This window comes from Podarcis muralis, chromosome 2 (assembly GCF_964188315.1).
Source record: "Podarcis muralis chromosome 2, rPodMur119.hap1.1, whole genome shotgun sequence".
Lineage (NCBI taxonomy): Eukaryota > Metazoa > Chordata > Lepidosauria > Squamata > Lacertidae > Podarcis > Podarcis muralis.
In genome coordinates, this window is record NC_135656.1 from 118,679,601 (window position 1) to 118,692,461 (window position 12,861).

Genomic DNA, 12,861 nt, shown 5'->3' on the forward strand with positions numbered 1-12,861 from the left:
TTGCCTTTTTGATTTAAAGGCCCAGTGAAACTAAATATTTTCGGAGTGTCATGTAACTTTTCTATGAGCCCAGCCTATTTCCTTGGTCCTAAACAAGAGGTTTCATGTCTGCCAAGTCATCTATGGGGCCCTGGAAACCTGAGGCGCTCTTAGGATGAATAGAGTGCTTTGGGATGTGTTGTAACCTCTTCATGATCCAATTCCATCATCCATGATTCTGGGGGAAAAGGATTTTTCTCTGTACCCTTTCAGGACCCATATGGAAGTTTGAGACTCAAAACCATTTTGGGGAATGTTGGGAGGTATCTGATGGTGGGGTAGACAGGTCACAATACACAATTCAGTGCTATCCACTCAACCATAATTCTCAGAAGGTGACTAGATATTTCTGCAGCCATTCAATGCAGGCCTCATCCTGCTTCAAAGGACAGACGTGTGCCTAGAAAGTGTGGGGCAAATATAAGTATGGATAAGCCCTGGAAATGTCCTTTGGTTCTTCTATCAATCATTTCTTTTTGTATTTTAATAATGGTTGCCTTGACAGAGAAGTAGTATAGAAAGGCAGGAAACATGCAAATCTTGAGTTGGAGAAGAGATATTCCTTCCCTTGTTGATAATAAAGGTTGTTTGTGTTGGTTTCCACATTCCCTTTGGAGAGTGCAGGCTCGGAGTGTGACATTCCCCATGCCACGCTTCATTTTCAGACATGCTTTGAATTCAAAATTAATTCAGCACTCACACACAGCCTTCCTTTAACCAGCAGCACCCCTCTCTCCTCCTCCTCCTCCTCCTCCTCCAAGCCTGTGAGGAGCTGCTTCTCAGGTAGCATTTACACAGAGGAGAGCTGCTCAGCTGAGTGAGAATAAGGAAGTGAAGTTATGGGAGCATTGTCTTGTCTTCTCAGAAGGCATACTGAATTGAAATTACAGGTAGGTAGCCACGTTGGTCTGCCGTAGTCGAAACAAAATACAGTGGTACCTCGGGTTACAGATGCTTCAGGTTACAGACTCCGCTAACCTGGAAGTAGTACCTTGGGTTAAGAACTTTGCTTCAGGATGAGAACAGAAATCGTGCTCCGGCGGCGCGGCAGCAGCAGGAGGCCCCATTAGCTAAAGTGGTGCTTCAGGTTAAGAACAGTTTCAGGTTAAGAACGGACCTCCAGAACAAATTAAGTTCTTCACCCGAGGTACCACTGTAAAAAAATTCCTTCCAGTATTGTCTTGTCTTCTCAGAAGGCATACTGAATTGAAATTACAGGTAAGTAGCCATGTTGGTCTGCCACAGTCGAAACAAAATAAAGTGGTACCTCGGGTTACAGACGCTTCAGGTTACAGACTCCACTACCCTGGAAGTAGTACCTTGGGTTAAGAACTTTGTTTCTTAAGAACAGTTTCTTAAAAACAGTTTCAGGTTAAGAACGGACCTCCAGAACAAATTAAGTTATTCACCCGAGGTACCACTGTAAAAAAATTCCTTCCAGTAGCACCTTAGAGACCAACTAAGTTTGTTATTGGTATGAGCTTTCGTGTGCATATCTGAAGAAGTGTGCATGCACACAAAAACTCATCTATAAATTATTGAGGATGTTTCCTTTGTAATTATCAAAATCACAGTGGTTTCCACACATCTTCTGCTCAAGAGAGCTCCAGAGAGAGACTTGCCCAAACATCACATCTGAGTGCTCTGAAGTAAACATGAGAATCTTGCATGTGAGGTGGGAAAGACGGGTGTATAAATGCCTTTTGTTTCAATGAGACTTTGGGTTGGAATTTGGGACAGGTGAGTTGGACGATGACGGTGTGAGGTTGACTTCCATCCCCTTTAAAAGTGAAGCCATGGCTGGGCTCCATCAACATTAGGAAAGCCGCTGAATGTCGCAAAAAGCGTTTGGCTTCCTCTAATAATTCTCTACTTGAGAGGAGCAGTCACAAGGAAGGGAGCTGTTCCAGAATGGGATTGTTACTGCTGCTTCTGCTTCTGCTGCTGCTTCTGCCTTATGTGGATTGTGGAGTGAAGGTGAAATGCCCCTTGACTCTGGAGAGAGATGAGATAGACCCATTCAGTTTCTACAGACCAGGAGACCACCTCATTAGTGGGGTCATCTCTGGCACAATGGCTATTTTTAAGCTACACACCTTCAAAGAGTCTCCCTCTACCAACTTCAGCCAGTAAGTAAATTTCTAGGGTTGCAAATGCTCCTTTAGCTACAAAATTCATAAGTCCCAATTCCAGGTTCTCCTCCTTCTCACATGCTTGTGGCTAAAGGGGTCTATTCTTGGTTTTGCAAGTGGAAAAGTCCAGGGCACCCTCCCTCCACAAATGAATGGCGGAGCAACCACAGTCAGGGGCTAATGCTGTCAAGCAGCAAATGTGTCCTATCATTTAATGAACCTTTAAAGTATTTTATCTGCTATTGTTCTTGGAGTGAGGGTCAGCTGTTGAGTTTTAGGCTTTAGCTTCCCTTAAACCTTTCTATCAGTCATTATTCTTTGAAGGGCTGTGCATGACTAATTCCATCACTCGAATTATCATCTGCATCACTTTTGTTTTCCAAAGGATAATAGCTATTGGCTGATCAACACTATTCAGCCACCTGCAAATCATTAAATGAGGATTGGTTGTTGAGTTTCCAGTATTTGCTCTGGATCAAGATAAGCATAAGTAAAGTTCTAGAAACTGAATTCAGAAGTTTATATTTTTGTGAGTTTGGGGGAACCCATTGCTGAAGTAGCCAGGACAGCTTCTTGCTAATGCTTAATTTCTGCTTGCATGCAAGCTTGTATATAGCTATGGGAGAAAGAAGACTTTCTGGGGTGTTAATGCTGTGAGCTCCTGCATCGTAGGCTTGGGTTGTACTGTAAAGGTAAAGGGGACCCCTGACCATTAGGTCCAGTCGTGGCCAACTCTGGGGTTGCGGTGCTCATCTCGCTTTATTGGCCGAGGGAGCCGGCGTACAGCTTCCAGGTCACGTGGCCAGCATGACTAAGCCGCTTCTGGCGAACCAGAGCAGCGCATGGAAACGCTGTTTACCTTCCCGCCGGAGTGGTACCTATTTATCTACTTCCACTTTGACGTGCTTTCGAACTGCTAGGTGGGCAGGAGCAGGGACCAAGCAACGGGAGCTCACCCCGTTGCGATGATTCGAACTGCCGACCTTCTGATCGGCAAGTCCTAGGCTCTGTGGTTTAACCCACAGCATCACCAGTGTCCCTTTATGATATATAATTTATTTACTGTATGTGTAAATAAATTATGTATCATAAAGACACCACAGTGTCCGATTTGCCTCATTCCAAGTAAACTGAACTATGGTTAAGTGTTTGGAACCCCTGGAATCTTGCATGCAACACTATTATCTTTAAAAACCTGCTAAGAAAAGCAGAATTGAATCTAAAATATTGATGGAATGCTGGAGAATGATGATGTACTGTGTATATTTTTGCAGGAAATGTATATCAAGGTACTGGCTATTCCTGTCCTTTCTGTTCGCCATTCAGCATATCAACCAGAATCCCAGGCTCTTGCCCAACATCTCACTAGGTTACAGCATCCATGATAACTTTTATCATGGAAGGGTGATGTATGAAGCTTTGGCAGACCTGCTCTCTGCTGGGCAGGTGACTGTTCCAAACTTCAACTGCAGGGAACAGAATAAGCTGCTTGCTGTTCTTGAAGGGACTGACTCTGACTCTCAAAACTCCATCCAGATTTCTACTATGTTGGGCCTCTATAAAATCCCACAGGTAGGAATGGTGAGGGGTGTGTCATTTTCTGGCTGGGCTTAATTCTGGAGAACTCAAGAGGGTGGCACAATGTTATCCTCATCAAAATGAAAAAGACTTTGGACATCAACAACTTGAATAAAGTGGATCAGAAATGGTCAGGTAGTGTGTCAAACGGTGATTCTCTCTCTCTCTCTCTCTCTCTCTCTCTCTCTGTGTGTGTGTGTGTGTGTGTGTGTGTGTTTGTGTAGATGAGGAATGGAAAAGAATGTCCATATTGCCAGTAGCCATGTCAATAAAAAAAGAGGAAAGTAGAAAAGTTTAGCCCGAGTGAAACAGTGTTGGTGTGTTTATTAATTTAAAACATTTACAACCCACGTATACAATTTAAATTATAAACAAATAAAAACTGGTTTAAGTTATTTACAGGTGTGGAGATTAAAATTGAGCCCAATGTTAGGTGCCAAGGAAAGCCTTGGGGGTAGGACATATTTATTGTATAATTATTTGTTATGCACTGAAAGAAATATTTCAGCTTTGATACAAAACAAGCCAACAGTCTTCCATTTTTTGCCAGCTCAGCTATGCTTTTGGCTCAAGTCTTCTGAATGACAAGAGGCAGTTCCCCTTTTTCTATCGGACAGTCCCCAAAGAAGACGCCCTGTACCCAGCGATTGTCAAGCTGCTCCATCACTTCAGATGGACATTCATTGGCCTCATTGCTCCACACACCGAAAATGGAGAGAGGTTCATGAGGACTTTGCCGCCTGTGCTCCTAGAGAGTGGCATTTGTGTTGCCATCTCAGAAAGCTTCCCCCCACAACTATTCAATGAATTAGTGACAGTCAGTCCTTTTCAATTCATTGAGTGGAGACAAGTCAATGTATTTATCTACTATGTAGAAACCATTTATTTCGAATTCGGAATAACAATTATGGAAGATTTAATCAATATGTTTATAAAACCCACTGCAAGGAAAATCTTGATCACAACAGCGATGTGGGACATCTCCTTAGAATTCATGTATAGTGATTTAGATTTCCAACATATCCATGTTCTTTTTTCTTTCTTTGTTGGGAAAAGTGAATTGGCAAAATATGATGGTTTTCCACCGTATTACTCTGCTATCAAGAAGTTTTGGGAGGATAGCTTTAATTGTTCCTATTTAGAACATGCATTGTCAGTGAAAGGCCAGACAAGATGCAGAGAGAGAGAAGATCTGGAGATGCTGCCCCAAGATGATTTGGAAAGAACCCTCTCTCTAGACAGTCGCAGGATTTACAACACAGTCCAAGCTGTGGCGCATGCCTTAAATGCTGCATATTCCTCTAGATCTAAGTGGAAGGTGAAAAATGGTCTGGAAGTTCAAAGGCTACAACCATGGCAGGTATTTCCTTTTCCATCACTGACATCTCTTACATGACCTTCAATCATACTATTGCAGAATAACTTTCTTGGAGATTGTCTAAGAACTTATGAAATGTAGTGGGGAGATGAAATTTTGCAGACCGCTTTGTGCCGTGAACTAAATGGGTTCCTTTTTAGGCTCGCATAGAGGACACAGCCCCTCTGGTAAAGCACCCCACACTGGCTTAACTCCCTCCTATTCAGCTGAGTAAACACCCTCCCTACGTAAGAATTCCCTTGGGCAAGCGAAATGGTCTTGCACAAGATCTCTCTCCCTAAAGCTTCTTCCCTCCTGACTGGGGTGCTATTGTCAGAACCAACTGAGCTCCACAAAACTCCAGCCTTTTTTCAAGGGACAGGAACCTGTATTGTCTGAGTGTCTCATTTACTTATTAGGAGAGAGGTGGATATATTCTGGCTGGGTTTCGCCAGCCACTCTGGGGGATGTTTAACAGAATGTTAAAAATATGATAAAACATCAAACATTAAAAACTTCCCTAAACAGGGTTGCCTTCAGATGTCTTCTAAAATAGTTGTTTATTTCTTTGACATCTGATGAGAGGGTGTTCCACAGGGTGGGTGCCACTACTGAGGAGGCCCTCTGCCTGGTTCCCTGTAACCTCACTTCTCGCAGGGAGGGAACTGCCAGAAGACCCCCGGAGCTGGACCTCAGTGTCTGGGCTGGAGGTGGAGACACTCCTGCAGATATACTGGGTCAAGGCCATTTAGGGCTTTAAAAGTCAGCCCCAAACTTTTTTTATTAAATTGAATGAGGCATGCCCCCCAAATAAGTGTATGGGTTGACAGGCTGGGCCAGTGTCAGAGACATTGCTCCCCTGAGCGATCCTAGTGGAGGAGTAGTCCCAGCCCAGGCGCTGCAATGTCTTGATAGGAACCGGTGGCTGTTAACGGCTCGGAACGTGACTTGTACATAATAAATTTCTTTAACACTGGAGGAGTCAACTGGCTGCCTAATTATGCCGAGTAATGAATCAGATCCTGACAGCGAACTTACATGTAGCCCACATTTGGGAGGCCTCTCAGCAACTTGAGTCTGCACCCAGCTTCAAATCAAAGGAAATTCAAGCTGGAAAAGGTCAGAGTTGGGTAGTCATGGTTGTTTCCCATATTCTAAACACTACCCTTTTCTCTGCCATTCCAGCTCCACCCTTTCCTGGGAAATGCCCAGTTTCACAATTCTTCCATGGATGGAGTGTATTTGGATGAGAATGGAGAAGGGGGAGCTGTCTTGGATGTTATGAACTGGGTGAGATTCACCAACAAGTCTGTCCTTAGAGTGTATTTTGGCACCATCAAGCAACAGGGGTCCCCAGACCTAAAGTTCACGTTATCCCAATATGCCTCTGCATGGCCCAAATGGTTTAACCAGGTGGGCAAAACCATCCCTTTCATTTTATTGCATTTCCCATCCTGTTGCAGCTCTAATTATGGTTTCTTGCTTAGGGTGAGGCTACTTTCACTTGCCTGTCAATATCAACATTCAACATTTTTTACAATCTAGCATGGTGTCTCTGTCAAACTGTGTATATGTAGGATTCAACTGTTTTGGAGTGCAATTTCCAGGGGTTTGTTTATCTTAGTAATTAGATGAGGTGGTCAAGGTTTACTGCAACCCCTGCCATATTGAAACTGTAAAAGAAACCAACCCAAAACCCAGAGGCGTGCTACTATGTCATGAGTCTACATGTGAGTTAGCACTCATCTGTATTCATACACACACTAAAGGGAGGTTTAGGACCTTTTGCTGGAGTTCTGACATGTGCCTGTTATGAATATACGTTTACCTTATCCTAATGTCCAACGGAAGTTCACACCTGCATTCAAACAACTTGTAGAAAAGTGAGCTTGGCCATTTCCCCACAGAAACCCGCACTTATTAAAAAGGCAGAAATGCAAAGGGAAGAGTATATCTGTCCTTAAGCATCTGTCCTTGAGAATGGTCCTTGAGAATTGTGGATGAGTTCTATTGGACATCGCAGAGCCAACTGACTACTAGCAAAGCCAAATGCCTACTGGAAAATCAGGGTTTTAAAACTGTGATCTTCCTCTTAGGGAAGGGAAAGGGCTTTGAAATGAACAAGTCCTGCCCATTTCTCTCCTTGCCCTTCCTAGTGAGGAAATGGCTAAAGCTGGCCATCCTATTTCCTTCCCACCCTAGTGTGTGAGAAAGACTGTGATGTTGAGCCATTAACTCAACCCGACCATTGTCCCACCATCACCTTGATGCCCCTCCCAAATAAGGAGTTTGAATAGATTATCTATGCCAAATTAAATTATTTGTAAAATATGTTTTTACTGACTGCTCCCATATGTCTCTGCTGTGATACTGTCATACCCCTCCAAAAAAACCTGACTGCCCGCCTATCAAATATATTTCTTCTTTTAAAAACTCTATTTTAAAATCAATTAGAAAAATGATCGAAAGCACTGGAGAATAGCTGGTGGGAAAGCCTACTGGATGGCAGCCTTGAGAATGGCAATTGTCTCCATGTCTGCTTTGATGCTTGGGCCACACCCATTGAAGGTTTCTGTGGTCCTTCTTTAAAAAAATGGTTAGCCACCTCCGATTAAACAGTGGTCTTTATTGGTGCAACATTTTACAGGGCAGAAGAATAGAAGTATGTGCTTTCAAGAGTTTACAACCATGGAAGCAGTATCATAAGATGATTTATTACAATCAGGTAGTACAGAAATTTCATCATAGCTTTCAGTTTGTTAAAGCAATCAAGTAAACTCGCCATTCGCCTTCTCTATTTTCCATGGTGTGCTACATGGAAGATTGATAAATGAATTTCCATATCTGTGGTGCTGCAACATGCTGTGCTAATTGACTGAACTATCCTGCAGATCTCACCATTCACCATGGCAGATATTTGGTGGGAGGGTTGGGCCCTCCTGTAAGAACTTAGGCTCTGATCCAAGTAGCAACATGCTGAATTGGGCTCAGTAGCAAACACACAGCCAGTGTGGTTCTAGTAGATCTGGTGATATGTAGGAATGTTTGGATTCCTCTCCATTTCTCATTATCCCAATCTCATGTTCTGTTTTCCACATTTCTACCTCTGTCCCACTTGGCTGCTCCCACACTGAGCAGCCTGGCTGTTTCACTTAGCACCATTTGCACCTTCCAGGTTTCTTCATGTGTAGCCCCACAATAGGAGAACCAGAAGGTTAGCAGAGCATGTAGAACTGAGGCCAGCCTAACCCCAACCAGGAACATGCATGGCTAGTGAACCTGCCCGAGATACAAATGCACACTCAATGCCACTAAGCCTTAGTTGCAGGGTTCACATGAGAATCCTGGGCCTTCCCAAACTGATGTCTCATTTACATAGGGAAAAATAAATAGGCCTAACACAATTTCTTTGCTGCTTAGACCTTCCCTTCTTCCAAGTGTGTGGAAAGTTGCAGCCCTGGATTGGTCAAACGTATTCAGGAAGGAATGCCACTCTGCTGCTATGATTGCGTTCCCTGTGCAGAAGGGACCATCTCCACTCAGGAAGGTGAGTAATGCCAGCAGAAAGGGCTGCCCTTGAGGAAGAGGAAATCACTTCATTCCAATATACAGGGGGAAATTTAGAACTGATGATAACTCCAATACAGATTGGAGAAGTGGGCCCACATAAACCAATTAAATTTCAATAAGGGGGGGGGGGTTCTGCACTTTGGCATGAATAACCAGCTGTACAAATGTAAGATGGGGAACGCCTGGCTTGCCATTAGTACCCATGAAAAGGATCTAGGGAATTAGTAGACCACAAGTTTAACAGGAGTCAATAGTGTGATGCATAAGGAAAAACAGCTCATGCTGTTCTAAGCTACATCAACAGAGGTCTAGTGTCCAGATCAAGGAAAACCATAGCACTGCTTCATTCTGCCTTGGTCAGACCCCACCTGGAATATTGTGTCCAGTTCTGTGTGTCAAAATATAAGAAGATATGGACAAGCTGGAACGTGTGCAGAGGAGGCTGACCAAGACGATAAAGGATCTGGAAACTAAGCCTTAGGAGCAATAGTTGAAGTAGTTGGGTATGTTTGGCCTGGATAAGAGGGAACTGAAAGGACATACTTTAGCCATCTTCAAATACCTAAAGGGCCGTCACATTGTTTTCTCCTGCCCCAATGAGTAGGACCTGAAAAACTGTCTTCACGTTACAAGAAAGGAGATTCCGACTAAACATCAGGAGGAACGTTTTGATGGTAAGGCCTGTTTGACAGTCTTCCTCAGAAAGTGATGCACTCTCCTTCCTTGGAGGTTGTTAAGCAGTGGTTGGACAGCCACCTGTCAGGGAAGCTTTCATTGAGATTCAAGGGGGTGGACTAGATGACCCTTAGGTCATGCTACCCATTGTTTTCACCACCAATGGATGGCATACCTGTTGCCTCAAGCAGTCCACCATCTTTGATTTTATTGATACTGATTCCCGATTTCCTGGGTCATATGCAATTATTTTTTACTGGATATAGTTATGTGTCTTCTAGTGGGAACTACTTTGATATCACAGTCTGCACATTAAAAGCAATACAGAAGGATATAAAGTTGGTCTTGTTCTTTCCAGATGCTGAACATTGCACCAGGTGTCCAGAAGATCAACATCCAAACGAGGCCAGAGATCAATGTCTCCGCAAGAGCTTCAACTTCCTGGCTTATGAAGAATATTTGGGGGTTCTCCTGGCTTCCTTGACCATCGGTTTAACCCTAAGTGCAGCCTTTGTGCTAGGAATATTCATTAAGTATAATGAAACTCCCATAGTCAAAGCGAATAACAGGGACCTCTCTTATATCCTCCTTGTTTCCCTCTTGCTTTCCTTTTTGTCCTCCTTCCTCTTCATTGGAAGGCCAGGGAAAGTGACCTGTCTTCTCCGACAAATGGCCTTCAGCATCATCTTCTCAATTGCCATCTCTTCCGTGTTGGCCAAAACCATCACTGTGGTGCTGGCCTTTCTGGCCACAAAACCAGGAAACAGGGTGAAGAGATGGCTGGGGAAGAGTCTGGCCAACTCCATTGTCATTTCCTGTTCCAGTGTCCAAGCTGCCATCTGCATCATCTGGCTGGGAATCTCTCCACCCTTCCCAGAGTCTGACATGCATTCCCAGCCCAGAGAGATCATCCTGCAATGCAATGAAGGGTCTATTGCCATGTTTTATGCTGCCCTTGGCTACATGGGCTTCCTGGCCTCCATCTGCTTCACAGTGGCTTTCTTAGCTAGGAAGCTGCCTGGGGCCTTCAATGAAGCCAAGCTGATCACCTTCAGCATGCTGGTCTTCTGCAGCGTTTGGGTCTCCTTTGTGCCCTCCTATCTGAGCACCAAGGGGAAATACATGGTAGCTGTTCAGGTCTTCTCTATTTTGGCTTCCAGTGCTGGGCTTCTGGGCTGCATCTTCTTTCCCAAGTGCTACATAATTGTACTCAGGCCTGATTTGAATACAAAGGAGGATCTAATGACAAAATCAAAGGATGGTATTTGATCTTGTTCTATGGAAATGGTTTGATGATTTAGAGCTAGTGTTCTATCAGATTCTGAATCTGGCAAATGGCGAATCCATCATGTTTCAGCGAAAGAATACTACTTTCTATGCAGCTAGTGCACACCTAGGTTCAACTTGCAGAAAACAATGTTTATGCCTCTTTCTCGGATGGATTTAAAATATGTCTAAATGACTAAGCTTTACTTTTAATTGTGCTGTTTTAACTTGGAAAACATGACATCATTTGAGTGTTGTCTTTATAAAAATCATACTCTTTGGCAGTTATTAAAATACTAATTTAAAAGACAATGGATTAGGACTGCTTCCAAAACATCTTTGAGCAGAGGTAGCAACAAGGGAAGTGCAGCCTCTCTAGTCTCAAAGCCATGGTCAGCTCCTTGAAATAAATATTGCTTGAGTATCTCTACCATGAGCTCCTATTTAACTCTGAATGGAGTTGCGGTTGCTGCTGCTGTTTTTCCACTACCATGATGAGTGAAGAGATTCTCCCTCTTTCATCTGGGCTATCTCTGATTCTCTGTAGCTGAAGCTCTGTCTCCTGACTTCTTTAGACCTGGCAGAGCTTGTCATAATGGAAGTCAATCCACCCAAGATTAGCTCCAGCTGGCCCTCTGGCATACAAGAGGCAGGGCAGAACTGCTAAAATAAACACACAGAGACACATTTAATCCATAGATAACAGGTGGTGGGGAGCCCTAGATTGTGGAGGGTGAGGACAAGGTCACACTAGCCAGGGCACCCTCCTGCAAGGGATCAAAAAAGTTGCTCATTTGGACTCCCAGTGGAGCATGGCAAACTGGAAAGAATCCATTGCTTGCTCATCTGCCAGCATGGATAATTATTTGGTGATAAAAGGTGCTCAGAATATCTGACTGCCAAGAATTTCTCTCCTAGGGTCAATGAGAGATTGATAGGCAGGTCTCTGAAGTTCTGGAAAGACACTCGTCCATCATTATCAAAATGAAGATTAAATCTCCGAAGACATAGGGGGAGGGGTTTGTTCAGAACATGGGGTTACAGCAACTCATACACTGAATAATTGTCCTTCAATTAGGGATTCAAGTTTACATCATTATTCTTTGGCTTTTAAAAAAGATTAGAAAGAAAAGTTCACTGGACTCCATATTTGCCCATTAAACAGCACCCAGGGACAGTAGTTGCTAAGGGCTACAAAATAATATAAAAAATCATTACAGGGTGAAAATGTCCTCAAGAAGCTTTAAATATCGGCTAACTTAAAAAGATATACCGGACTGTGACTTTATCAACTGTTTACGATGTATTATTAATGTTCTTGCCCAAAGAGGAAGGCTTAATGACTCCCAACTAATAATGTCTGAAGAAAGCGCTATCGCTCTCTCATATATATCTTTTGGTATCACCATACTTAAATATTTAATAGATTTTGAACAAATGTGGAAATGATACTCCTTAAATGAATTGTGTAAAATTTATTCCTTAAGTAAATTTTGTAGTTTGCACCAGTTAACAACGTATTGTGATATTTAACCAAAAACATCTATCAGCATAAACATGGGAGCTGTAAAATGAGGTTTAGAAACAATCAAAAGAATATCATCTGTGTATGAATTCAATTTATGTTCAACTGAATTGTGGCCTACTCCATATTAGACAACATCTCCCTATGTTGTCTAATAGCAGAAGCAAATATGAAAAAGCAAGGGTGAAATCAGAAATGCTTGTCTAGTTCCTCTAAGTTGGGGTGCTCCAATGCACAATCCAAGAGCTGCATGCAGCCCTCGAGACCTTTGTCTCCTTCCAGAAGCCAAGTGTGGGGCCTGCGGACCATAGAGCTTCCTGCAGTGGCTGGGGGTGGGACACCTCAGTTGACCTGTGTCTCAACATGGTCCATATTCAAGTATCACGGACTGGCTGGATGAGGAGGAGTGGGAGAGCCTCCCATCCAAGAGCCCCTCAAGGAAGACAGGGAAGATGAGGACTGAACCCCTGGGTCCTGGTGGTGGGACAAGGGGGAAGGGTTGAGCTGGGAGGAACTGGAATCAAGGGGGGTGTCAGAAGGTGGAGGCCCTTCCAGGACAAGGCCGGAGGCTGAGTGTCTCAATGTGAGCAGAGACACAGACAGTGAGGATTCGGGGGTACACCTGCCACCCCACAGCAGAACAGTCTCAGTCCTGCTGGCTCTCCTCCTCTCAAACCCTGATCTAGAAGAGTCCTACATGTTGACAGACAGACCCAGGG

At 43.7% G+C, this 12,861-nt stretch overlaps 1 protein-coding gene across 1 annotated transcript; it reads left to right on the forward strand.

The window, feature by feature from the left end:
* The first annotated feature begins 1,950 nt into the window (after positions 1–1,950).
* Positions 1,951–10,736, forward strand: LOC144326781 (vomeronasal type-2 receptor 26-like). Its single transcript, XM_077923597.1, has 6 exons — positions 1,951–2,168; positions 3,446–3,743; positions 4,300–5,109; positions 6,292–6,519; positions 8,527–8,653; positions 9,710–10,736. The coding sequence occupies exons 1-6, from the start codon at positions 1,951–1,953 to the stop codon at positions 10,618–10,620; spliced, it is 2,592 nt and encodes an 863-aa protein (XP_077779723.1). The 3' UTR covers positions 10,621–10,736.
* The last annotated feature ends 2,125 nt before the right edge of the window (positions 10,737–12,861 follow it).

Excerpts from the sequence above, each read along its gene's own strand:
- LOC144326781 (XM_077923597.1), top strand. The coding sequence starts at position 1,951 with ATGGGATTGTTACTGCTGCTTCTGCTTCTGCTGCTGCTTCTGCCTTAT. Across the intron at positions 5,110-6,291 it reads AAAGGCTACAACCATGGCAG|CTCCACCCTTTCCTGGGAAA; the intron begins GTATTTCCTTTT and ends CTGCCATTCCAG. Across the intron at positions 8,654-9,709 it reads GACCATCTCCACTCAGGAAG|ATGCTGAACATTGCACCAGG; the intron begins GTGAGTAATGCC and ends TGTTCTTTCCAG.